General features: G+C 44.4%; 1 protein-coding gene across 1 annotated transcript in view; it reads left to right on the forward strand.

Moving 5' to 3' along the window:
* NCALD (neurocalcin delta) overlaps nt 1–26,435 on the forward strand; it is a 58,661-nt gene extending 32,226 nt beyond the window's left edge. The window contains exons 2-4 of the mRNA XM_036378574.2: nt 9,071–9,467; nt 16,000–16,105; nt 16,298–26,435. Coding sequence (XP_036234467.1) covers nt 9,090–9,467; nt 16,000–16,105; nt 16,298–16,395 — 582 coding nt within the window. The 5' untranslated portion in view covers nt 9,071–9,089 and the 3' untranslated portion in view covers nt 16,396–26,435. The remainder of the gene's footprint in view (nt 1–9,070; nt 9,468–15,999; nt 16,106–16,297) is intronic.
* The last annotated feature ends 1,291 nt before the right edge of the window (nt 26,436–27,726 follow it).

The following is a 27,726-nucleotide window of genomic DNA, read 5'->3' on the forward strand; positions in this document are numbered from 1 at the left end:
AGGGAAGGTGTGTTCTGTTTGAGAAGCCCAAGTTTAATTGTGGGTACTAGGAACTTCGAAAAATGTGACCTTGAGCTTTTTAGGAAATGTGGCCCAGAAAGATATTGTTAACCAAAGAGACTTTAGGCTCACAAGTTGCTTAATAGGAAACACAGTAACTGCAGAAAATTTCCATCATTTGGATCTTGATGTATGGTGTTCTGAAAGAATGTTGATAGGTAAAGTCACCTCCAGATGGAACAGGTGAGAGATTTTGCCAACTCCCCTGCTGTCAGCTTAACACTCATGTTTATAAATACTGCAGATGTCCTGTGCTTAATGAAACAGCTGAATGCAGTAAAATCTGGAAAGGCAGCCCCTTGAGGGTGGATGTTCTAATGCACTGTTAGCAAAGTCTCTCTTGCCCTTTGCCATACAAAATTAGGCAAAGGCAAACATACTTTTACAAAAATACTATTTCCTTAGAGTTTTAAGAAATCAAATACATAAATATATATATCTAATTCCCAAAAGAGTCATCTAAAGCCTGCCAAGACAAAGAGTAGTTATTTTAAAGACCTTAGATCGTTCTACCCAGGGTTAAAACAAAATGTTGTGGTTTTTTCTTATACACCATATGGTAAAGTGTTGTTTCTCAACTTCACAAATGAATGATTATGAACCAAAAAAGCATGTGAATATTGGCATGGTTTTTATTGTTGTGAGTTCTAAAAGAATTAGGAAGAAATGAAATTAAATAGCAAGACCTTTTCTGAGTGTAAGAGGAGGGGTAAACAAATCTGTATGAGTTCTTCCTCTTTTGCGTGGTTTCTCTTTTTTTTTTTTTTTTTTGTTTGCTCATTTCTCATTAAGGAAGAAAGGGTTACTTTCAAGCCTTTCTGGATGGGTGAAGCCTTTGCTGGCCCTGGGGAATGACTGTCCACCACTTACTGCATCATTTTTTGCCCTGCTCATACAGTGATGGCAGCACATCCCATAGGGACTGCAGACAAAGCCAGGACACTGAGAAAGGCTGAAGTGCTGGATGCCTCACTGTGTGCTCAGAGGAGCCCACATCTACACCCTCTTACACTTTGGAGGGTCACTGTAGGATCTGGAAACATGGATTGCTTTATTTGTTTCTCCAGCAGCCCCTTTTCCATGTGTCTCCACTGCTTGATGGTAACTGAGCAGACAATCTTTTTACAGATCCCTAGGTATGCTGTCTAAGCAGCAGAGATTTTGTATAAAGTGAGAGAGCTTCATCCCCCTCTGTGGTAGCCAAGCTGTTGATGCAGCAGCAGCAAGTACCTGACTCCAAAAGGTTAATGACAGACCTGATTGCCCCATGCAATCCAAATCTAATGGGTAGAGGTAGCCCATTACAGACACTCCTCTTTGGTGGATAGATGCACACCAAATTTCAGCCAGGAGCAGCTTCAGAAACAAGCTCTGAGTCCTACAGAGCTTTAAGATGGGAAGAGTGATTAGCCATGAACGAGAGAGGACTCACTGCACAGTGTGACATGCAGTACAAATGCACATAACATGCTCTTTTCCCCAGCTCCCAATATTGGAAATACTCGTGTGCCTAGTCATGCTTCTTGTGCCACACACTCCCCCTTTCAGGAAATGCTTTGGAAACAGAGACCTTTTCTGGAAGCCCCAGTGATGCTGAAGGTGATGCAAAGTGAGGGATGTGCACATCAGCCCTTCCTGTGACTGAGGCACTGTGTATTGGTCTCTAAACACCTCCAGCCAAGACTGGAGCATTGCTGAGAGTAACATGACAAGCACTAGGCTGTTGTCTCGTTAACCCAGTGGTGCTGAAGACCCCAGCATTTATTGATGGGACACTGCCTTTCTGCTGCATCCCCCTCCTACACCCACCCCCACACCAGCCCTCACTGCTAAAATGCATAAAGGAATTATGATAAAGAGAAACAGGAGATGAAGTCCAGCAGCTGTAGCATTTCTCTGCCAGAGCAAATCTGAAGGGAGAAGAGCCTGGGCTTTTGATGTTACCCATGAGTACCTCCAAGTCTGAAACATGGGAACTGTGCAGCTGCTCCTGCGTGGACTGCCCGCCTCAACCAAAACACAGAGCTATAAAGGATTTGCTTTTGTTTCTTGTTTTGAGTTTCTCCTGGGGTAGCAGGAAAGCAGAAATTCTGTCAGGAAAGAACAAATACTGTCAAAGGAGAAGTTAAGGACACCTTTGGTAGGGGAAGGATTCCCAGTAAGGGGCTAAAGAAACAGGAAGGTGGCACTAAACAAAACAGGAACTTAGAGCAGTGAAAATGTCAGGATCCTGGAACCAAACTAAGATCCTAATACAAAAGATCAGTAAATACTATGATGAACATGTTTGGAAGTGCTAGTGGGCAACTGGGTAGCACATGACCCCTCTTCCTTCTATTGATAAATAAAGCATAAATACTGAATGATTATCCTATCCACACCTCTTCCTTGGGTTTTTTCCTCTTTATTTCTTCATCAGTCTTCATTCCTCTTCTTTGATGTCAGCTATAGTTTTAGCCAGATGTATTTGTACTTGTTTTACTCCACTGCAAATCTGTTTACTGCTGTTTCTTCTGAATACTGTAATAGAATGTCAGATTTTTTTTAATCTTGCTCATAAATTTCATTCATTTTTTGCTTTTTGCCAATAGAAAGAGATAAAGGGAGGGTGGCAAGGCTCAAATTTTTTTTTCTGCATGTATTTATTTTTTTGTTAAGTCCCTGTGTGGTTTTTAATAAATTTGTTTTTCTTTCAAAAATATGTTCCAAGATGCTGTTAAAAAAAATTAAGCAAAAACTTTTCTTGGCAAGCATCTCCACACTGGTTACTCAAATGAATGTGTGAAAACAAACTAGAAATGGCCAGAAGGAAGCAAAGTGGCTGCTTCCAAGAGCCTGAGCGGTTGTTTTCTGTGGGATGGAAATAAAAAAAAAAATCTCTTGACCAGGTAGTGCTTACACGTGACAGCAGGAGACTGAAACCAGAGGATTTGTTCTTCCCAGCACAGGTGCTGCTGCTGCTGCTCTCACGATGCACAGTGTCCCACCAGCGGGATCCTGCACTGGAATTTCCAGTGGGACAGTGGAGAGTGGTGGCTCTGAGGCTGTGAATGGGGAGCTCAGGGACTGGTCACAGAGTCTCCTGGGCTGGAGCACACCAGAGATCAATGAGTGCATCCCTGCTTTGCTCAAGTCTCACTGGAGAGCCCCAAGATCACAAGACAGTGCCTTGTCCAACCCAACATTTACTGTTGGGTTTGCATTCATGATGAGGCCATGGCCACATTGGTGTTCCAGCCACAGGGAAGCAGCACTCACAGATGGGGAGGGAATGTATTTGAGATAGCTCTTGCTCTGAACTGTCTCATTACATAGCTCATACAGCAGTTAGCAGTATTACAGCCCAAAGGAATAACTGACCTTATGAAAGAAACTTAGCTTTTATATCAGATTGTGTTCACCAAGCCTTGACTTTTGTAAATGCACATAACTTCCCCCTTTCTGTAAGGGCATGGACATAGATGAACCAGTGCTGCATTTGGAAGCATGTGTACACTGTATGTGTACAAATAACAACAGAGTTTGCAGACACTGACACATTGTGGTGAACTGGTACTTGGTATTATCTGAAGCTTTACCAAGCAATGAGAGCAGCTGGCAGAGGGGAAGGAAGATAGTTGTTCTCATGCAGTGAAGTTCAATAACAGGGCAAAATTTTGGCCAGGAAACCCTGGGGACACATCCCCAGACAGGTCCCATGCTTTGAGATGCACCTCAGTCTCCCCTTGATATCCCTCCACTTATTGCAGGGGTGCTGTACTGCAAGGTTTGGTCAACCAGGACAGAGCAGCACCCCTACTCTGAGCTTGTGACAGAGCTGAGTGGCACAGTGGCATCAGAGAAAGAACTGGTAGGGGTGCCAGAAAGCGATGGCAGAGGAATTTAGCTTGCCAGAGCCCTATCTCTTGTGCTGTGGAGGCTGGTATGCAGTGACAGGAGAAGACTGCTGGTGGGTAGAACATGAAAGAAGGTGAGATCCCTGCCATTTCCAGATGTGCAGGCAGCTTAAGAGATAGATGGTGTATATGAGTCCACTTGTCACACATCCAAGTTTTCAGTAATGATCTGACAGGAGGAAAAACCACAGCAGTGATGGTGAGTGGAGAATCATACATGCCTCAGAGTGCCATTGCCACAGGGGACTGACTCATGCTGGAGCATTGCTTTCTCACCATTGTCAGGTAGCAGAGCTGGCTCAGTGATGCTGTTGTCCTTTTCAGCCTTTAGTTCTTTCCAGCAGTCATCAGGATCTTGTGCAGCTGCTTGGCAGAGATTGAAATCCCACAATTGCTAGTCTCGGGAAAATTCTCAAATTATGTGTTAGAAATATATTAAAGACAGCATTGCACCCATAAGTGGATTATTTCTTGGAAACAGGTCAAACTGTGTGTTAGAAACCAAGAAACAGAAGTTTCTGAAGACAAAAATCACAAAATGGAACTTTCATAGCTTCTTTCTAAAGTTTTCTGCTTTCATTTTTACAGAATAGGTGTCTGTAGCCAAGCCTGTGGTGATTCACCTTGCTGTTCCCACCAGAAACAGATCAGGCAGGACTTGTTTTCAAAGTGGTTCTTTAGACCTTTGAGGTACTTTGTGCCCTGTTAGGTCTGAAGTACCCAATAGCCTAAAACTTCCATTTTTAGAACAAGGCTTCCCTGCACAAATACCCCCTTCTCATAATGCTTTTTCCCAGAAGGGGACTTCCCCTCAGATTTAAGCCTAAATGAAAATGAAGAAGTCTTGTTGTCTTATAATATGTTTAGATGTTTGCATTGCATTTTACTGCACTCGTTGCAGTGGGTTGGCTGCATGCTGCATCTTTCTAGCTCCTGCAAGGTTGTTGCTTAAGCAGGCAGTGTTTGCCTTACTCTGAGGTTTCAGGTTGAGCTAACAAGTGTGTGTGAGCAGCAGCAAGCTGCTGGCAAAGAGACACGTGGTAGCAGAGGTGTTCACTGCCCCGGTGCCTAGTCAGAGCTCCCTGTGTGCGGAGAAGGCTGAACCTGCCCACACCGGATCTGCTGCACTGCAGGAAAGCCATCGGTGCAGGGTCACTCTTGGCTTGTGCTGAATTGTCACAGGCCAGCTGTCTGACAAACAACTCTGTCATCTTTACCTTAAAAACTCCACACGTGGACCTGAATAGAGGAACCTGAAGTATTTCCTTTCAGGAGCATCTCCTATGACATTTCCTCCCATAATCAGTGAGCAGGGATTCCTTCCATAGCAGCCGCACAGCAGTGACGCTTTACTTGCTGATATTCTGTAGTTGTTGGCTGAAATGATACCAACCTTTCAAGCCATAAACACATCACATTCTTTTACCAAAAACTATTGCCTTAAAAATTAAGACCTTGATATTTTAATATGTTGTTCTATGTAGCAAGTCATTAATATATATTATATCTAACACCATTGTATCAGAGGAAGAAATTGAAGAAATGCAATTAAACATATTCACTGAACACTTAATTTGTCTTTCTTTTTGTACTCCTACAACATCAATTTCTCAGTATTGTCAATATTTTACTTTGCCATTATGATTGCTGTTCACTATTTACTTGCTGTATTTCGAACTTTTAGTCATTTATTAGAGATTTGAAAGATCTACAGGAATGATAAAGTATGAAAAGGTGTGAAAATCAATTTCATTTTGTTTCAATTTCATTTTGTTCTGTGCATGTATTGCTGTCATTGTTAGCAGACATCCTCTTATCTTACTGCACTCTGCCCACAATCTAATCTATCTTCAAGAGTCAGACAGCAGTCTATGAAGTAATTGTAAGGATCTTCAAGTGTCTTCAATGATTTTCTGTACTAGGACTGCAAAAGCATTTTGTTGTTGATAGATAGAATAGGCACAATAAATCCCATTGTCGTGGTTCCTAGAACACCACCTATTAAAAAGGAACAATCTGGAAGGCAAAGAACATGATGAAAATTCATCACAAGTGGACTGAGGAATAATGCTACGAGTTTTGACTGCGTCACCTGGCATCACAACAGCTGTGGATTTCAACCTCGTACTGCAAGTCACATATGGTTAGCTCTCCCTTTCTGCCTGGAGAACACAGGTGCTCTGCAATGCACTGCACTCTACTCTTCTGTGGGTTTTATTATTTGGTGAAAATATATTGCACCTACAACACTGGGCAGCTCTAAAGGCATTAATTTTTAGAGAGAAATACAGTCTTTTTGACCACCTCTTGAAGGACACTGCCTGCATCTTACCTCAGAATTTCATTTTTCAGAAGACTCTCAACTAGAAATGTGCAAGCTGAGTTTTCCATTTTCAAATGTTTGAGTTATTAAAAAGCAGAGGGGATTATATGGCTAATTCTAGCTCATTCCCACCACAGCTGGCTTGCACCTTAGTCAGCAATCTTCCCTCCCTGCTCTCTGGTCTGGAAAGTGTGCTGCCCCTGGCACTGGGGAGGGACTGCTGGCCAGGGGTGTGGGCAGCTGCTCCCTACGCTGGGGATTTTACTGGGGGGTTTGTGTTAAACTGCTGCCACTATAAACGGACCCTGGCCACTTCCAGTTGCTCTTCCATCCCACTGGCAGACCCTGATCATGTTGTTTTGCCTGACATAAAGCCCTCTGGCTGCTCTAATGTAATCAATTCCCTCAGCTAATTCCCAGGTTGTTTATTATGGGCCCCATCCAACACCCATGGAAGGCAGCACAACATTCAGCTGCCTTGGCAGCTGTTGCACTGGGCCTATGAAACAAGGACTTTTTTGCTATTTTCAGGGCATGAAGAGCTTGGATTGCTTAAAAACTGTACAGCATGTTTTGATCGGGATGAAAAGACAAAAGGTAGCAGAAAAAATTATCTTTGAGGTGGCATCTTCCACTTTTCAAGTATTTTGGAGGCACTTTGGAGGAAAATATATTGTTTGGTCAACATAGTCAACCAAGCCCCTGAAATTGCCAGGAGATGGACAGGCCCCCATGGGGCAGAATTCTTTACCCTTCCCATCCTTCTGTCTGTGAACAGGGAAGCCTGTTCTCCATGAACCATGCAGGCAATGTGTTTACAGGACATATAGTTACCAAACTATGATTCCGTTCGTTTTTTGCCTTTTTTCATTTATATGTTCTCTGTATTCTTCACACATATATTTGTAACTCTGTAGCCTATTGTATTAGTGACTAGTTTTCCCAGTACTTTTCCATAGCCTTTCCCTAGGCAAAAAGAACAAATTCCAGAACTCCAAGCCCCTGGAGTACAAGGCCCGAGGGCTATCTTGGTTCTTCCTGGGAACCAAGGCTGAGAGTGCTGAGGAGAAAACTCCAAAGAAAGGGCTTCACCTGAAGGAAAATGGCATCATCACTTGCATGTCCTCCTAACTGATGCTTTTTATCAATGATGCTAATTTCCTAAAACCCATAAAATGTATTCACCCCTAGAGGGGGTAGACTTTTGTGGACATCTTTCCATAACTGCCCCTGAAGGCCTTCAAATAAATATCTGCTCTTACATTACCTCGTTACTAAAATTATGTTGAGTTTCACTCCCAGGCTGGGAAAAAGGCAACAACTGTATGCTACCAGACAGCCATCAGTGAATCCTGGAGACACAGATGGATCTAGGATGGATCCTGTAGTTTTCCACTTGAGAAATACAGCTTTTTGGACATTCTGGTCCAAGAACACAGGAAATTAAGGAATCAAGCCTCTAGCTGCCTTGGGGAGTTCAAAGTCCTTGGGGAGAAAGGGACCTTCCCATAAGAAAGAAAAGTAGCATCAACCTAGGAGAAGCTCAGTTTCTTCTTCGCAGTGTCAAACAGAAGAGACAGTAGATTAGCTTCAAATGGTGGTGCATTTCTCAGTAGCTGCTTCTGTGATGTATCAATATTGTATTATTCTTTGTCTTTTAAAAGTAATATCTTGGTTAAGAAAGGACATTTTATTAAATGCTCATTAGCCATTCCAGTCATCATTATTAAATCCATCTCTGGGCCAGAGACTCCATTCTGACAACAGTGTGAATCATGTTTAAATTATTTTGCAATTCTACTTAGTTATCCATACATCATATCTTAGTTGTGACTGTCCTTTGCAGGACAAATTCTCAGGCAGGTTTCTGTCAGTAGAGAAGGGCCTTCCCACAAATCAGCACGATGTTAAGCTTCCAGTAAAACTGATGTTGCCTTTTGGAGCCAACACACTCAGGCTCCAAAACTTAAAACCCAAAGGCATCCATCATTAGTAAATGTGCTGCGCAATGTGATATGTACCAACCTGCCTCAAATGAAATATAATTAAGGTGATTTAATAGAGACTGTATCCAATAATACTTCTTAATGGTTAATTTAATGGAAATGAATTTTCAATTTCATTGCCTGGGTACAAAACACAGTAATAGTTTGAGTGGGGGAATCCACTGTTGATAAAATCTCTTCAGATTTTATCTTAATTTTGAAATAAAATGGGAACTTATCTGTGCCAAACAAAAGAGGCAGTTTCTGGGTTGCTTTCTGGTTATAAAGATATATGTAAAAGAGCTTTGGACCTACTGGTGTCAGCATACTCTGCAGTTGCACCTTGATCCCATTTTGGAACAAGACCAAGGGAACACAGACCTTAGTACCAGTCTGGCTTCCACCAGAGATACAAAAATTGTGTCTCATTAGGGCAGGTCCTCAGGACAGTTGGGTGACTGGGATGGAGGATGTGCTGCAGCACACAGCTGCTGTTGGCTGTACCTTGCAACAGCCTTTGCTTGCCTCGTGATTTCAAGGGCAAAATAGGATGGCAATGAATTCTGTGTAATTACTGTTCTCCAGACTCTCAAAAGACAGTTTAATCAACATGTAGATTACGTTTATTAATTTTTCCAGAGTATACCTGTAGTTCTGGACATTGTCCAAGGTTTTGGCTGATTACCAAGAGTGAACAAACTATCATCAGAAAACTCAGAATACAGCATACTGTTCTTCTACAGCCTCCAAGCTAATCAGTATCAATAATTAATAATAATTCATATGTGTTTGGTTTTGCTTTGCAGGTAATACTTTAACTCCAATATGGGAAAGCAAAACAGCAAACTACGCCCTGAAGTCATGCAGGATTTGCTAGAAAGTACAGACTTTACAGAACATGAAATCCAGGAGTGGTACAAAGGCTTCTTGAGAGACTGTCCAAGTGGACATTTATCTATGGAAGAGTTTAAAAAAATATATGGAAACTTTTTTCCTTACGGGGACGCTTCTAAGTTTGCAGAGCACGTATTCCGCACTTTCGACGCCAACGGAGACGGAACAATAGATTTCAGAGAATTCATCATAGCCCTGAGTGTCACGTCGAGAGGAAAACTGGAGCAAAAGCTGAAGTGGGCATTCAGCATGTACGACCTGGATGGGAATGGCTACATCAGCAAGGCAGAGATGCTGGAAATCGTGCAGGTATGTGCTGCTCAGAGGCACCTGGGCTCCCTCCCTGAGAGCGGATTGTGAAGCAGTGTTACACTGAATGAAAAACTGGCAGCACTAGTTTACAGTCTTCTATAACTGCTTGGATATAAAATTGTGTCACAATTCAAACTACAGCTTAATATCCACTGCAAGTTCTTCCTGAGCAACAGGCTGCATGGATATTTCCTCCCTGGGAGCTCTGTTGAGCTCAAGCACAGTAACTAACCTGCTGATAAATGTGATTCTCTAACCTTGTCAATTAATTATGATAAATTGCAGTTGAACCAAGTAGGTATACTAGAGCAACCAAACAGTGTACTTGTAAGAAAGGCAGGCTCCCTCCACAATAAGAAGCAAATCTACTTTGAAATCATGTTATTATGAAGAAGCAGCTCAGCTCACATATTATAAAGGTGTTTTGCTGGCCTAATTCCAGTGAGGTCTGCATTATTAGAATCATACTATCTGTCTTCATACTAAGTTTACATATAGATAAACCTTATCTGAGTAGATGATGATTCTATACATAGCTTCTTTGGTTGTGTTTGCTTGTGATGTTAGTAAGAGTCCCACGTTGCTTTCTCCAACATGTTTTTGCCCTTGAGGCACATCACTCTACTGAAAGATTTAAAACATTTTTATATGGCAGTGTATTTACACAGCTTGAATCTGTATAATGCAGCACTGTTGGAAAAAAAAAAAAAACTGTTATCAAGAGCCTTTCCTTTCCTTGGAAATTTTGAAGTGCTAACAATGTACTGTATTATTCAGACTTGTATTTGCACTGAAAACCAAGGGAAAGTAATGCACACAAATTACACAGTCTGTGATGGCCAGCTGCATGTAGGGAGTCAGCCTAACAGGTGGTGCTCCTGTCTTTCTACCAGAGCCCTTCTCAAATCCTTCAAACAGTGGCCAACAGAGTATGCAGCAGAGCAGGCCCTTTTGCACTCTTCTTTCTAGCCGAATACGCTAATATCATACTCATGAACACGCTTACTACAATTCTGTGCTTTAACCCAAGCCTTTTCAACCCCCCTCAAGAACTATTCCCTGTCATTCTAGCCACAAAAGTCCTGCTTTTATCAGCAGGATTCTTATGGATCTGCGCTTCCTACCCACGATTCCGATACGACCAGTTAATACACCTAACTATGAAAAAATGTCCTGCCACTCACACTAGCCCTGTGCCTCTGACATTCCAGCATAGCAATTTGCTATGCACAAATACCAGCACTTGCACTGCTTCAGCAAGACAGGTCCAGAGCTCAGCTGCAAATCTGGAGTTTGTTGTCTTTCACTTTGGTCTGTTTTGTGCTGCTGTGTCTGAGTTGAGGAGCAGGACCTCCCTGTCTGCGCCTGTGACAAACCCCATGGAATATTTGCATTGGAAGATCCTCTGGTCCTTACAAATCTTCCTCTCCCCCAGGCAGGGTAAACAGACTGTCAATTATTGTTTTTCTGGCTGTATTTCTCCTCATGAAAAAACAAAAAGATTTCCAAAAGGACTAAGTAGTACATAGGAAACACAGGAACCAAAGCTGGGTGACCGCTCACTCCTCTGGAGGAGGAGACACCCCAGGGGCTGCAGGACCCCTCACTGCTGTCGAGGAGCCCAGGAAGGCACTGTGCTGACAGGCAGCACAAACCCCCTGGGCAAGGAGAGCTACAAACAGGCAGAACTTGGCCACAACTTTGTCCATGTCAAATGAAATGAAAATATCGGTGGCTGGATTTTCTGTAGTGAGCTAAACAAGGACCAGCAAAGCTGGAAGCTTTTTCCAGATCTGCTTGCCAGCAAGTCTAGAGGCTGAAATGCTCTGGCTCCTCTTCATATTTATGTCAGTACCAAATCACAGCAATGTCTTTTACAGCCATGGTGCCATCATCAAACAGAATTGCAGCTTTGGGGTCAGTGTCGGGCAGCGTTCTGTCAATGTGTGCATCCAGTGCCAAGCAGCACTTTGGCTGGGCACAGCCCCCAGCCTGGCACTCCAGCAATCCCTCTGCCCTTCTTGAGAGGCTTGACTCTCTCTCCTCTCAGACTGAATGTGAAACTCAACTGCATGATGCTTATAATCTCACCTCATTTTGAAGGACCCAACTTTGGGGACCACACAAAAAGCAATTATGGAAGTGAACAGCCTGAAAAGCAGTTATTTCTGTACCGTGGACTATCAGCAATTTTTAAACCACAAACCCTTTCTGTGATGGAGCAATAAGGCAATGTGCCTATTCTCTTCTTTTTTTTGTTTTTCTGAATGCATTGGTCTCCCTGTATTGCACTGGTCACCAGGAGCTCTTCCCAGTGGGATGGAATTTGTTGTGTAGTCTCTGGAAACATGTTCAGCTGATATCTGAAACTCAAGTAGATGAGCATATTTTCTAGCTTTGTTGAGAAGTTCCTTTGATGTAGAGTGATTAGATACAAAAAGCCAGCAAACAACTATCACTTTCATTTATGAAAGATTATTATTTTTTCATATGGAATGACAAGATTCTGTATCAAATGGCTTCCTGGGGGCCCTCAGCCATCACAGTTTTTCTGAGAGTGAAAATCAGAACTCTGACATATCTCTATGTCTCAAAGGAACCCATTGCTAGTCCCTTATCTAGCATACATTTTCAAATTGATAGAATGGGATTATGTTTTCATTGGGATTTTTCCTGAGACAGTACATCAAAATGAATGCTAAAAGAACACCTTTAGTCTAAAAGTCTTAGTTTAACAGAAAAATACTGTCCCTGTTACTGTGGGATTACTGTATTTTAAATAGCATAGGGGCAATGCACACTTTTCTTCTTTTTCAGTCTGCTTTTTTTTTTTTGTGCTTTGAAATCCCTCTCTCTGCAGTGATTTTCACTGTTGTGCTGATGCTTCCTTGCATTATCTTTCCATTGCTCTGGCCTAGTCTAACAGCCCTGCAGGCATTGCACTCCTGCACTGCATTAAGGAGATTGAGGTAGCAGTGGCAGCAGCAGCCCTGGAACAGCAGAGCTGCTGGTTAAGATGTCCCACAGGAGCCCTCATGACTGGCCAGCTGCCAAGGAGATGAAGGTGAATGGTCCATGACAGCTTTCTCAGGCCTGTTTTCCTTGCTAGATAGCAAAGCACCTGCATTCCTTTAAGCTCTGTACACCATCATGCCCTCAGCCAGCCCAGGGCACTCACCATGCCTGTCCATGAGCATCCCTAGGCCAGTCCCCAAAAATCCCTGCACAGCCTGCTGCACAGTTTGGAAGATGAAGGACTTTAGTGGTATGCTGACAGTTGTAGAGCCTCAAAAAAGAAGGTCCACAGGATACTGCTACACTGACCAGACATAGCACATCTGCAGACTACTGTGGGAAGAGGCTTCATAGCCTGCCCTCTTGACAGACCTTGTCACAGCTCCTCTCAGATTCATGTCTCAAGCTTTTCATGTCTCCCATATGTTTACCTATAATCTAAATAGCCCAGTCCACTCAAAAATAGCTGCAAACCAGTCAGAAGATTTGTTCCCCTTGCTGAAGCAGGACATATTTGGCTAGTCTCTTAAAATAAGAGTTCAAATGGGAGATGGAAACCTTGCTCTAAGGATACATTTTTTCACTGTATGGACTCAAAAGGCATTTTAAGAATACTGAGCAGAGACAAGAATAACACTTCCAGTTTAATAAAAACAGGGCACACACATTTCACTTGCTGGGATAGCTTATTTGCAAGCCAGGATGAAACAGAAGCTGGTATGAGAAGAAGCAAAAGCTGATATGGCTCTGTAAAGGCGGTGTCAAAAATCTCCATGACATTGAGAGGAAAACAATTTTTTGAGACAAGTCATTTACTTCATGAGACTTCTAGCCATTAGAATTTATTTCAAAAGAGTAAAAAGGATCAACTGAAAATGTGTGCTGTCATTGCTGCTGCCATCACGAAAATGAGCTTTTTGACAGTTTGCCAAGTGTACCAGGAAAATGCAGCCCTCACCAAAGCTTCTGGCCTGAGTGCAGCAGTGGCAGCCAGCAACTGGGAGCAAAACCTGTGTGAATGGGCAAAGGGGTGAGACTGCCCTAAAATCACCCATTGCTGTTCATCCACATGGAGCTGGAAAATCAAAGGAGATCAGTAGGGCAGCAGATGAAGCTGGAGCCTGTGCTTGCTCAGGTGACATACCCAGGGCTCTGGAGGCACAATTCCTGGTGGCATTCAGGGTGCCAGGGAGCTATAAGGAGCACACCTGAGAGAAGTTCACTTATTGAAGCTGCCCTGACTCAGGACACTGCTGGCAGGTATCAGCTTCCAGTGCAGAATGCCACTAGCGGTTTTCAGCCAGGTTCTGGGAGGCCAAGGAGTTGCACTCCATGTGGAGTGGGACCCCTGCAGCCTCCCAGTGCCAGGTCCTAGCCCAGGGTTAGCACAGCCCAGCTCTATGTAATTATTGCATGAAACCAAATTCCTTTCAGAGCTTGCTCTTTCAAACATACAATAAAGAGTTTTGTGTAGCTGCACTGAATTAATATGGGGCAAGCCTCAAGATTCTTAATCAGCTTTAGCTGGCTTTTACTTTGGGAAAACTTCCCAATGAACTTCTGAGTAAGGACATAAGAATTTGTCCAGAGTAACCATTTTCAGCATGAAAAGAACGCTCACTATGTTATTCCCATCTGGCTTTCCTAGAATATCTCATCTGTTATTCCCTTCACACGCCTCTGTGAAAAGGACCCTGTAGGATGAAGTCATCCTGAAGTGCTTTTTTTGTCCTAAAAATCTGCATATTCTTACTATGGTTACTTTGATCAGGGTAAACATGCCCTCACTCCCGGTCTGGGGCATTCCTCCCACACTTTCAATGCAGATTCTCTGCTTTGCCGTCCTCTCACCCAGAGAGAGGGAGTGACCCCTCCACCTCTCTTCCTACCCCAGACAAAAGCCAGACAGCTTCAAATGCTTAAACACTGGCAGATTTATAAGCCTCATCTCTGCTCTGACCCTTGCAAGCCTTGCATGCTGATGAGGATGAGCAAGGTCTAAATTCTTACTGTCCATTCTCTCCATTTCTTCCTTCCCTATTGCCTCCTTCCCCCAGTTCCCTCATCCCTGTGTTTACATGCTTGCATGTTCATCCTTTCTTCTGTGCTCCTGGTATGAGAGTATCACGGTGGTGTGGACAGCATCCCTGCCTCTCCTGAGGCTCTGCCCAGTACTCTGGAACACTAATTCTCCTGGGAGATGTCAAGGGTGAGCTGTTGGCAGAGGAGAAGCCAGCAAGATGGCCAAGGAAGCGGCTGCTCCCTAGTCTGAGTGTAAAATGTCTGTGCTGCTTAGTGGCTTCCTCCATCTGTGCTGTTACGTTCCTGGAGCCAGTCCTTGGGGATCCTGAGCCAGATAATCTGAGCTGCTAGGCAGAGTGACTTCATGAAGGGAAAGAGGGGAGAGGAGTAACCCAGTGAGAAATCTTGGATTGCATGAAGGACCCCCTCCCAAAGCAGGAGGAAGGGAAGAACAAATAACTAAAGCAGCCAGGTGACAGCAGGTGACAGCCAATGAGTTGCAGTGGGCAGCAGAAGGGGCCAGTTGGACCAGGGCAATGCTGCCTTGGGCTGGGATGTGCTGCTCCTCCACATGGCTGGGAGGAAACCCCAAGGCCACCACCCTGCAGCCCTCTGAGTGCTGCTGCTCTCCCAGGTGTGGCACTGCAGAGACACCTGACACAAAGCCCTGGTGCTTCTGGTGCTGCATGCTTATGTTCACCAGCAAGGTCTGGATAACCAGTGCAGAGATAGATCCTCATCCTTGTTTTAAAATTAACCTTACCCCTCTTTCAGGGGCAGCTGGTAGCAAAAGTGGCTAATGCATCTGTCTGTGCAGAGAATAGCTGTGGGTGGTAGTGGTGCTCTGTAGGACCAGAACATCTGGTCTCTGTGGAGAAAGTGGTGGAAGGGATTTTGAGCTGTGCACACACACCAACCCCCAGTTAAAAGGCCACCTCCTTGATGGTCCAGTCTTTGTTATCTGTGAGATGCTGCAAACGCAAGGAGTCACTGCTCTCCTCACAGAGAGGATGCTTACAGGGAGGGAGAGAAAGGAGATGGGAGAAAAGCAAAGGCGGGGTGGGGAGACAGGTGTGGTGAGGATGAAGCCTGTGTGCCCAAAGCATGGAGATTCATCACAGCATGGGACAAGACCTTGGTGGTCTGGCTGTTCCTCCAGGCTCTGGGAGCTGCCATTGTCCAACATGCTGTACAGGTGATAAATTTGTCCAAAGGCTATTTTAATAAGGAAAAATATAACCCTAGTCCAAACCCACATGGTGTTTGCCCATGACTAAATAAAGAAACACAGTATTTCATAAACAAGTGTGCCACTGAAGAGGGAAGCTGCATGTACTGGTGCCACCCAACACCCTCCAGCATCCAAAGAGCAGGTCTTGCTGGTGCTCTGAGGACATTTTCTGCCTGTTTCTGTCACGAGAGGATCATTGGACCCTTGCATCAAGATGATAATGTGCTTCTTACCAGCTTTTTGCTGCTGTCTATCACACAGGCAATCTACAAGATGGTTTCTTCTGTAATGAAGATGCCAGAGGATGAGTCAACCCCAGAGAAGAGGACCGAGAAGATCTTCCGCCAGATGGACACCAACCGTGACGGTAGGCGCCCCACAGGGCCGCAGGGCTGGGCTGCCCCACCCACGGGACAGGCAGGCAGCTCTGCACCTTGCAGGGCTCCTCTCCCAGGGATTTTCCTGGCTTCCCCAGCTTCCTCCCATCGTGCTTGTCCAGAGGCTTGTCGGGTGTGCTGCAGCCCCCCAGGTGCTCTAAGTTAGCGTGTTTCTTTTCCAGGAAAGCTCTCTCTGGAAGAGTTCATCCGCGGCGCCAAGAGTGACCCGTCCATAGTCCGTCTCCTGCAGTGCGATCCCAGCAGTGCCGGCCAGTTCTGAACCTGTACTTTGGATGAATTATCTATCTGCTTTTTTTTTTTTTATTTTCTTGCCAAACAACATTCATGGTAGTGTTGCCTCTGTATGGCCAATTATGCCTTCATTTGTGGCATCTTATAGCTTATTTTGTTGTGGATTAATTATAAGAATGCTGAATTGCTCTTAAGAATTTGTCCAGAGCATGGGCAGTACTGTTCTAAACAGATATTGTGGTGTTATCATTGTTTTTAAAATTTCATTTTGGTTTTTTGTTTGTTTGTATGTGTTTTGGAAAGTAACATGTTGAGGAGGAGTAAACCAACAACAAACCCCTTGGCAGCAAGACACACTGACAGATTTTAGATTGCTGCTTTAGTTGTTAGGTATTCACCTGCAGGACCTGAAAGTGTAGTAAGGCTGAACCAAAGGGGTTGTGATGGGTGGGGTAGGATTCACCTGGAACCTCCTCTCCTGTCCAGGAGGCACCAGTTAAGATCAAAGACAGGACTGGGAAGAAGTATGAAAGTGCAAAACATGTGTGGGGTGTATTATCCACTCCTATGCCTCATTGTTTCAATGCTGTGAACACTTTCCAGGTTGTGAAGAAGGGACAAAATGAAGGTTGACTTTTTTTACTAGGTTTACAGTGGTTGAAGTCATATGGCTTTATCTGAAAATTCAGCAAGCAATTTGCAATCCTGATCTCCAAATCCACAACTGACAATACCTCTTGCCGTTTGGGATCAGCAAAAGCAGACACAGATATGAAAAGCTGGGTCTTGACAATGAATTTAAGGGAGATACATGTTGAATGTGAAATTTTCAGGTTAGTAATAAAGCAGTTGCTACTAGGGAGAGTGGGCATTCACATGAGGAACTCACAGACACCTGCAAGCAGCTCCAGCTAAGGCACATCTGCTGTTCTCAATGCTCTTGCATAGCAGGAAGTTTCGGGGGTGTTTTTGTCTCTCTCCATGTAGCTAACAGAGTTTCTGGGCCTGCTCTTAGGGGAAGGCTGTCATCAAAACTTGTTTTAAACATAAAATTGTAGCATTTATATTTCATTTATTTTAGTAAAGTTCAAAAAAATCTGTACTGAAATGAGGAAATGGTACGCTTTATGATATATTTATATATATAAAAATTAAAACAAAAAAAGAACAGCTCTTGAGAGAAATGTTGAATGTTTATCTTTCCGCCTAGGTGCAGGAGTATCTGAAATTTGCTGCTGCAAAATTTTATCCTTTGATCAAAGTTGCTGTATGCAAAGCTAATACACACATGTGGGATTTCTTAGGGACTTTACAAGCGCTGTTGCAAGAGAAAAGCTGGAAAAGCTTTAGCAACAGGAGGCATTATGCTGACTAAATTGGCATTAATCAGTCATTAGCTGAAGTCTGCTTTGTGATCCTGCTGGAGAGCTACCCATGCAGGCAGGCACGGTGTTGGGAATTCATGAGCTCGTTAGAGTAACCTTTGTCTGACAGGCAAAGTTGGCATTTTGTCAAGTGACCTTGTAGATGCTAATCCCCAGTAGCCTTAATTTAAAATAAACCAAGTAAAAGAAGTCTGCTTTGCAGATGATGATTAGCTAAGTACTAATTAGAAGTCACGAAGAAGTAGTTGAGCATAAATAATCTTCTGTGGAACACTAGCTAGCATGTACAATAACTGACAGAAGCAATCCTATACTTAATTTTCCCATACCATTTGCTTTGCCAGGTGTTAAGGGCAAAACATTTTAAGAGAAAATAAAAGTAAATTGAAAATAACATTGTTAATCAATTGTACTAAAGTTTTTATGAGTGGCTAATGACACTCAATAAATGTCTTCAAGCACACATTTTTGTCTCAAACAATCACAAAAGTCCAGTTGATGATATATTTCCATTACATTCATCAAAATACTGAGGTGAGCTGAGCTGAGCTGAGCTGAGCTGAGCTGAGCGTGGGAAAATAAGAAAGCAAAGGGGGCTCAGCCACAGACACAAACAGATTTAATACCCAGCACTTTCAGGTGTTACGAGCAACACTGGCAAGTTTTGCACCAATTTTTCTGGCTGATGAAAATATTCTCTATCTCCTTCTCCCAAATCCTAATTAGACACCATGTGCACAAATCCCCTTCAAAGGACAGTCTGTGCCTACCTTCTTCAAGGTAGTTTTCTGCTTTACCTGGAGACGTTCTGGCCCTCTCTTCATGTCCATCACTTCATGGATTTTGAAAGCTACTTGAGGGTTGTTTTTCAGCAGAAGAAGCCTGGCCAGACTCTGGGGATTGCAGAAGGAAGGCCAGTGGGCATGCAGTGATCAGCACACCCCTCTGCCAGATGGGAACGACCCGTGCCACCACCCCAGCCTCTCTGGGGGTGCTCCATCACCACCCCTGCGTGGGCAGGACAAGGTGACACCAGAGGATCCCTGCTGAATTTCCAACCTCCTGGCTCAGTGCAGGCACCCACGTCCAAAGCAGCCCAGACCTGTGGAAGCTGGCATTTACTGGAGCTGAACTTGGATACCTTCTACAGTTCCATCTTCTTCTTAATGCTGTGAAAGCAGCTGCATGTGACTGAAGCTTTTAAAATGTTGCCTTTTCTTTAAGTGACTGCATACCACCTCTTTTTCATTTTACAAGACACTTCTGGCCCAGAACCTAATCTCTCAGTTTGTTTTTGCTCAGTAGTTTTGGGGTGTTGGGACCAGGCTCGCCTCCTGTGCTCCTCCTGTACAGCCTGTGCTGTGACCCCAGCAGAGATGTAATGCATCCCACAGCTCACAACATTTGCAATAATAAGAATTAGCTTACAGCTGCAGAGGACATAGCTGCAGATAAGGCTGTTGTAGAAACATTTACAGAGTGAGCTAGGGTTATTCTTTTACCTGACTGCCACTGATGATTGGTATTATTTTAAATTATTAACTATCCCTTTCTTTCTCTGCCTCTGCATGTACTTAAAGAGTGATTCTTAGCTGAAGTTGTGATAGGTACATTTGCAGACCTCAAATCAGCAGGTCAGCAGTGGTGTGCTGTGCCTCAGATTGAAATTTTCTGCTTTGCTGTCATTTGCATTTGTATTCATAATTGCCTTCATAAAGCTTTTAAAGGCAAAGTGTGAATAGCACAGTAAGTCAGACTTTTGAGTGATTCATTAGCAATATCTCCACACAGGAAGGATGGCAGACAGCACATACTATTTTGTATGACTTCTCAATTTTGTATATGCATTCTCTAGTTTTACTCACATGTGCATGAGGCAGCCTTCACTATGTGTTGTCCAAAGGGATTAATGAGCATATGTCACATGTAGACTGAACTCATGGAAAATGCCAGTCCCATTTATTTGACATTCCCAGTCAGCTTGTCAAACTCTGAGCCATGTGAGGTGAGGACTATGACTTGTGAGGTGAGGACTATGACTGTGAGTTTTGCAATACTGTCCTTGTTATAGGGTGCTTTGGGAGGGGAAAAGGGAACACAACCCTTTTAAAACCAACACGTGTTCTTGTGAGCACTTAGAGTTTGAGAGGGACTGAAGAAATATTTATGTTTCAACATTATTTGAAGCCCTGTCAGTTCACAGTTCAGTGATGTTTCTGAGGTACCCAGAGCTACGCTGTTCCCTTGCAGTTCTTAGGAGCTTATAGGTTTTCTATCCTCTTCCTGGGGCATTCTTTTTTCTTCTGTGTTATAAGTCATAACCTCCACATTTTCTGCTGCTTAAAACAGTAAATCAGAAGTATGTAAACTTCATAGCTGGAGGAGGTCTGTGTGCAGAAATATTGCACACCAGCACAGGAAGCAGTCGCACATGCCCAAGTCGCTGTGGTTTGAGCACTGCCCCTGGGGGATGAGCCCCAGGACTTCTCTCTTTGCTGATGGCAAAAGTGCAATAATGCTGCTTAGCTTGATTTTCTTTCACTGCAGATCAGGTTAAGTTGCATTACCTTGCATTGCTGTGGGTGGAGCCTTGTCTCAGCTGACTCATGGAAACTTGGTGAACTCTGGTAACTTGGTGCTGAGCCCTAATCTGCAGACTAAGCTAAGATGAGAAGATGGCCTTGGCCACATGTCTCAGTACATGTGAACCAGAGAACACGGTGACAACTGGCAGGTGCCTGGGGACATGTGGCAGTGAGAAGGGAATCTCCTGCCCCAGAACAATGCCCTGAGCTGAGCTGCCTCCCCCTTTTAAAACTCTCCCCTTTTTCAGCACCGCTGGTGTCAGATGCAACATGATAGCAATATAGCAGGTCAGGATGGAGGAGGCATCCTTCAGGAGTTTCCTTTTGCAGTTTAGCCTACAAGTGCCAAGTGAAACAGTCAGACAGGTCTGATTGTTGGCTGGACAAGTCTTCCTGAACACCCAGTACACCAGCACCTCCTTTCATCTTCCCCATGGTGCTCCCTCGGTTTCCAGGCATGGCAGCCCTTGGGCTCAGCAGTTAGATGTCAGGTACCCAGTGCAAGACTGGTGGAGAGGAATATTTCACCTGCCCTCTGCAGAAGTACTTGGATGCATTCTTTGTTCTGTGTCTCACTAAGCGGGATGTCATGTAGGAGTCGGAAAGTGGGGAAAGTTGGTTTTCTTGGTATCACAGGCAGAACCTGCACTTAGAAATGTAGAGAAACTTGTCAAGTGCCAGAGAGCTGAGCAGTGCTCAGAGCTGCATGCAGAGTTTTCCACTGATTGTGCAGTAGGCAGGTAAGATAAACAGCAGTGATACGTCAGGCACATGGTGCGATGGGTTTCGAGATAGGGCTTGACTAGAAATGGCACCTTCTATGTGAGCAGCTCTGTCTGCTGCATATTCTGTCAGAGGTGCTGACAAAATACACTCCAAAATGAGGGAGCAGAGCTGTTTACCATACCCTGGCAGGTATTGAACAAACAGCTCCCAGGATGAGCATAAGGTTTTCCCTAAGTCCAGCTGAGGACAAACTATTGCCTATGGGAGTTCATTCCTGTTCATGGTGGAAGAGAGAAGAAGGGAAAGCTCCGTTGACTCTCAAAGCCCAGGTGTCATTTTACAGGCTGGGGACGGTGGAATGAACAGCTGTGTTTTAAACACAAAGAAAAGACAGCAGGACTGTAAACTGGCATGGAAATCAGTGACATTAGAAACCAGAACCACTGCTGAGGGATTGCAAAAGCCATTAGGTGCCTCTGCCCTTCAGAGCAGCAGAGCCATCAGCTGGATGCACAGTCAATCTCCTTGCCCCTTGCAGAAAATATGCCTGCATTCTATGGGAATCTAAACAGCATCCCTTATTCCATCCTGGCTTTTGCTGCTGTTGTTTCCCAATTATCCATACTGAGAAGTTATTTCTAGGGTGAGGATTTTCAGAGGATAAGGTACAAAGCTTCCCAGATGTACTGTCCATATTTTAACAAGCTGGAAAGGCCAGATGCAAGGGGCTTCTCATTGGTTTCCCACAGGTTGTGTTGTTTCAATGTGTAGCTGGGATTAAGCTGTCACCTCTAAAATGCTGACTAATTCTGACTAATAAGTAAAGCAAAAAAGGACCTTGAGTAGTAGCGAACAATGTGAAAAGACTAGAGAAATGAAAACCTGTGAGGACATCCCTGCCTGTAGCCCAGGGTCTGAATTTGCACAGTGAAACCCTCTTAGCAGTAGCCAGCACAGAAAAGCTGCTCTACTCCAGCCCAGTCAATGGTACCTCCTGGGCTGCTTCAGCCCTGTGTGGTGAGGCTGGGGACTCTGGGCCCTGCCACAGACATGGTCATCTGAGATTATCAGGCAGGCTGAGGGCTCCCTGGATCTCGAGGCACACAACAGCCACCCACCCTCTGCACAGTATTCACTTACTGTGCACCTGAGATGTTTTAGATCTTCCCCTCTTGCCCTGACCTTATACCAAAGATATTCTCACCTTCCCAGGGCATGTGCTCAGGGTGTCCAGCTCTCCAAGTCTTTGCAGCCACCTCCCAGCTGCCGTTCCCAGCCTCTGTGTGAACAAATAACAAACAACAGCCCTTGACATGTGGAGGAGCCAAGCTTAATGCACTTAAATGGAGCAGCTTCTGATTTGGTTTCCCATCTTTGGCCCACCTCTGAGTACCACACTATTTATTTCTTATTATTAAGTAATGGCAGTATTAAACATTTTAAGGCCACACTGAACGTGCCTGGGGGCTCGCTCTCCACTGCCCTGTTTACTCCACAGAGAGCTGGTTTCTTCCAGCAGCAGCACCTCCCAAGCATCCCCATGCAGTGTGCAGGTGCCCCAGGCCTGCAGGAGCACCCAGGTGCTGTGGACCAAGAGATAATTTTGGCACAGTTATATCAGGCAGAAACTCTTCCTGCTCTCTGTCAAAAACGAGTGTTGGGGGTGTGACCTCTGGTTTTCTCCTCCCTGGGGACAGGGGTTCCTGCGGTGCTCAGGGCTGGCCTCACATTTCCCCACCAAATGGGATGGCAGGATGATGGTGATCAGTAAACCCCCCTGAGAAAATCCTCTTAGATTCTAAACTTCATTTGCAGCCAATTTGTTCATTGGCTGCACTCAGAGGGAAGATTCATGGGTCCAGTGTGGTAGTCTGGGGGAGAACTTGCAGTTCCTTGCCACCACCACCTTTTTATTTCCTGTCATTATTCGCATTTCCAAGGCAACCAAATAGTTTTTTGTTAGTATCTGAAGAAAAAGAAAAATGACATCCAGGGTTTCAATCCAATAAGGATCTAAGGAAGGTTACTAAAGACATCATGCTCAATGTTAGTCATACAAATGTTCCACAAAGTAATGTTTCATTGGTATTTTGTGTTTAATTTTCTTATTCATGTGGCAGGCATGTTTTATTTCATTATTTTGGATCCTCTTAGATTTAGCCCTGCTGGTCCTTCAGCTCTTATGCAGAAGTCCCAAAGACCCCAGGAGCAGAACTGACTGAGCAATTACCAGTGAGGTGGGCACATAGTGCCTGGTAAAAATGAAGAGCTTAATTACCTTAGGGATTTTCTTTGTGTGCACACTTGCTTCAAGGAGACAAACTGAGCTGCATTGCAATATGTTTATCTCTTCCACTTGCTCACTTCTATACCAAGCAGTCTTGTAGTTAATATTTGTATATTCAGCATTATTTTGCTCTTGAACCTGAAGTGACCAATATTGTCTTCCTCTGACAGGAGTACTTAATACCTTCTGATTTTTAAATATTGCTGAGTGATGTGATGGATGCAAAAATAGTTATACATTTGTGTGCTGGCTTTGGCTATGATATAGTTAATTTTCCTCACAGTAGCTAGAATGAGGGTCAGTTTTGGATTTGTGCTGGAAACAGTGTTGATAACAGAGGGATGTCTTCATTATTGCTGAGCAGTGCTCACATGGTGTCAAGGACTATCCTGCTTCCCACCCCATCAGCAAGGGAGCTCGGGGTGCACAAGGGAGATGGGATGGGACACAGCCAGGACAGCTGACCCCAACTGACCCCAGGGATATCCCAGACCTTGCTATCATGCTCAGCATGTAAAGAGGTGGGGGAAAGAAGGAGGAAGAGGGTGACAAGTTCAGAGTGATGTCATTTGTCTCCCCAAGTCACCACTACTTGTGATGGAGCCCTGTTTTTCTGGGGACGGCTGAATACCTGGCTGCCCCTGGGAACTGGTGATTGAATGCCTTGCTTTGCTTATGCATGGGGCTTTTGTGTTCCCTATTAAACTGTCTTTATCTCAACTCATGGTTTTCTCACTTTTGCCCTTCCAATCCTCTTCTACATCCCACTAGAAGGGAGTGAATGAGTGGCTTCGTGGGACTTAGTTGCTGGTTGGGATTAAATCACAACAATTTGTTTAAATTTGGGTAGATATTTTTGATGCTGCAGAAACTAATAAATTGAGATAAAACATGACCAAGAGCTGAATGGATCAAAGTGCCCAGTTCCTATTTAAGTCCGTGACCATTCCACAGGGAGAGCTTTCCCTGTTCCCTCAGGCTGTTGCCTCATTGCAGCACAGAATAGACACAACAAATCGAACTTGTAATGATCTACTACGAGCAGACTCACTGCAGCAGCATGGAGTTCAGTATATCCTGTGTCTTGGCAAAATTAGATACCTCTCTAGATCTAGATGAATGCTTTGTAAGCAAACCTACATATCCTAAGGAAGACTTTTACTATTCAGAAAGGAGAGAGACAACTATGAATTAAATTAATTTGGTCCACATATTTTTCTTACAGCTGTCTAGAATTGCAAGTGTCCTGTGTGTTGTTGCCTGTAGCTGTTGTGATGTGTTAATTTCCCCCCCTGGTTCTGTTGTAAGCTCATCTGGTGGTATCCTGAGTCTCCAGCTGGTTCTCTGCCAGGCAAAGCCCACGAGAAGGACGCGTAGAGGCGAGTGGCTTCCAGGCACAGCAGGGGCAGCTTTTGGGGACATGGCCCTGTGCTGCTCCATGCTCTGGGAGTCTGTACCTGCAGAGCAACATGTTAAACCTACCTGATACAATGAAAGTTGACGATCAGGCCACCGAAGGAGACGGAGAATTTGGCGGAGGGTTGTGTATGTTTTGTGCCCCCCAGCACGTGCACGGTTCCCCAGCTATTAACTTCCAGTTAGGACCTTTCCTGAGCTCTTAGTGTTAGAATAAAGTTTTCTTCTGCTGATAATGTATTTGTATTATGCAACGTACTCAGAAAACAGAAAATTATCTCTCTATGACTGTCCTCTCCTCTCAAGAAGCTCTTCTCCTCTGTACATATGATATGCAGAATGTATGGGAGTCTTACCAGCGTTGGTTTGCATTTTTAAGACTGTACTAATTAATGTGTGATACTATTGTGTTTTTGTAGTGGCATCTTTGATGTAAGATGTAAAAACTATTTAAATTTTTTTGTTATTGTTCAGCTTTTAGAGATAGCACCAAGGACTGCATGTTCACTAGAATCAGCCCTTTCCAGGGGCTGTCAGAGCTGCACGCAGGCACCGGTGTTTCACCCGGCATGTAGCACCTGCGTTCCTCTCTTAATAGGGGTCAGTTTGGAGTGGAGATGAATTCTTCCTGAAAAGTCTAGTTTTGTCTTTCCCTCTCTCAGATTCAAGCTGTGTGATTCCCTCCCATGCTGTGTGCCAGCCCTGGCCCCAGGAGGAGACCTGGGAGGAATGGCCCCTGACCCAGGGCACCCCGCTGGCATCGGGCTCCCTCACCCCATGGCTCACCCAATGCATTCTCCTAGGAACTTGGTTTTCCTTGGAACTGCTGGCTGTGCCAGCACAACAACAGTGGGCTCACATTGCAAGACAATTTGTGCAAGTGACTTTAAAATGAATTCACTAAAATTGAGGGGAATTAAGGAAAAGAAGAGCCTGAGCAGCAATTTTAGGGTCAGAATCTTATTGGGGTGCTTAATATAGCAAGAACTTGGGGCCAGTCCCTAAAAGGTAGGACCATTTGAATGGCTTAGGTCGACATTTCTTGTCAGGTTTGGAAAATGAAGTGGGGCTCAGATCCAGCCTTTCAGGCAGGGTTGACTTACTGGATAGACTGAGTCTGAGATGCTTCTCCAGATTGTGTCGTGGGCCAAAAGACAAGACATGCTGCAGCTTAGGAGTTATTTTTCTTTCAGGTTATTTTTTTTTTCCTTTTTAATGGAGAAAGCAGTTCAAACTGCACCTGGCAAAATGACTGACTTCAAAAGCATGTTTTTCCTTGTTATATAGACACTCACAAAACAGCATCGTGTGGCTAAAAAGGCACATTTGTGACAGTTTCTTTCTGAGTGCCAAAATATATAAGCAGTATTGTTTGAAGGGAAATAAAAATTTTTTTACTGTATTGTTATTACTGTTGAACAAATATATTGTTTTTAAATGTTAGATTTTGAAGACTTTTGTATTGTAAATTGTTTTGTGACACGGTGCTTTTTCATACTGGAATTACTGATTGCACCTAAATATTAATTATTGCTTTCTTATATAAATATGTGACCTTGAACAATCTTGATGAAAACCAATGTGTGGTGGATACCAACAGTTCAAAAAAATTCACCTACTGAAATCCCCTAAATGTTCTTTCCTACTAATAAACATTCTGCTGCAGCTAGTGATGGTGTGCCATGTGCTTTACTCCCTTCATGGTGGAGCCTTAAAGCCTCATGTAGCTCCTTGGTCTGGGGAGAAAATCCCAGAGAAGCCTTTGCCTGCTGCCTTCACTGCCTTCCTGTCCTGCTCACTGCTGTGGGCACAGAGTCAGAGCTGTGCAAGCCAATCTGGAGGGCTCAGCCAGGGCTGGAGCTGTGCACAGGCGTTGGGCTGGCACACTGCAGCCAGCTGGATGCTCCATTGCTAACACAGATTTTGTTCCAGCAGCTAAAGCCAGCAGCTGGGCAAGGAGTAGGACATCATGGAGTGGGTTATAAAAGCAAAGGAAGGACAGCACAAAGTTGAGAGTCCTGGTACTCTGAAGCTGGAAAGAGCAGCTTAGCTGACTGACAGCAACTTTCCCTGTGATAGATAAATCCCTCTCCAGGTTTAGGGGAGTTTTTTATCCCCTAATGATAAGGGGATAAAATGATAAGCATCAAGGGAGCGGGATTTGCCAAGAGAGCATGGGCATGTAGTTGTGGTTAGTTGCTCTGAGATGTGGATGATGAGGCTGCAGCAGAGCTTGTTACAGCAGGGACTCCTGCCAGCCTCAGACAGGCTCTGGAGGGGGCTGGCTGATGCTTCTGTGCATGCTCCTTAAGCTCCCCAAATTTTCACCTCGGTTAAATTTGGAGCTGGGATTAGCTGAGTGCAAAAAGTAGTTTAAAGCCTACTGGAAAGTAGCATAAACCAGTGCCTACTTCCTTTTCAGATTAAACAAAAATGCCTATTTGTGGAACTGCACATTAATCTGAGCTTGAGACAGGCTGGAGCCTGAATGAAGCATCATTTGCAGTATTCAGGTATCTCCTGTGCTCAGTGCAAACAAGCTTTATTACACAAGTTTCCAGTGTAATAAAGACTCCCTGTGATGTACATTCCCCCCACCCTCCCCTTAAGGCCATCATACGATTTAGCATAAAAAGACTGGGTGTAAGGAGGCGTTTATTTGTACAGGGGGGCTAAAATCCTCCACGTTCCACCCTTGCTGTCCCTCCTCTCACTGTGCAAAGCCATCTGCCCCAGGCACTGCAGCTCGCTGCACTCCCACAATCCCTGGACCTCCCACCACCTCAGGGAGGAGGGAACTGTGATCCTGCAGCTCATGGCTGCGTTTGGGAAGTGGCGTGCTCCAGAATCTGTCAGTGTTTTCTGCAGCACAAATTGAGCCAAGAGACTGAGAAGGTGCCGAAAAGGACAGCTTTGCTGCCCCGGTGAGTCCCCTAAGGTTTCAGTTTCAGTTTCAGTTG

The sequence above is a fragment of the Molothrus ater genome, chromosome 1 (genome assembly GCF_012460135.2).
Source record: "Molothrus ater isolate BHLD 08-10-18 breed brown headed cowbird chromosome 1, BPBGC_Mater_1.1, whole genome shotgun sequence".
Taxonomy (NCBI): domain Eukaryota; kingdom Metazoa; phylum Chordata; class Aves; order Passeriformes; family Icteridae; genus Molothrus; species Molothrus ater.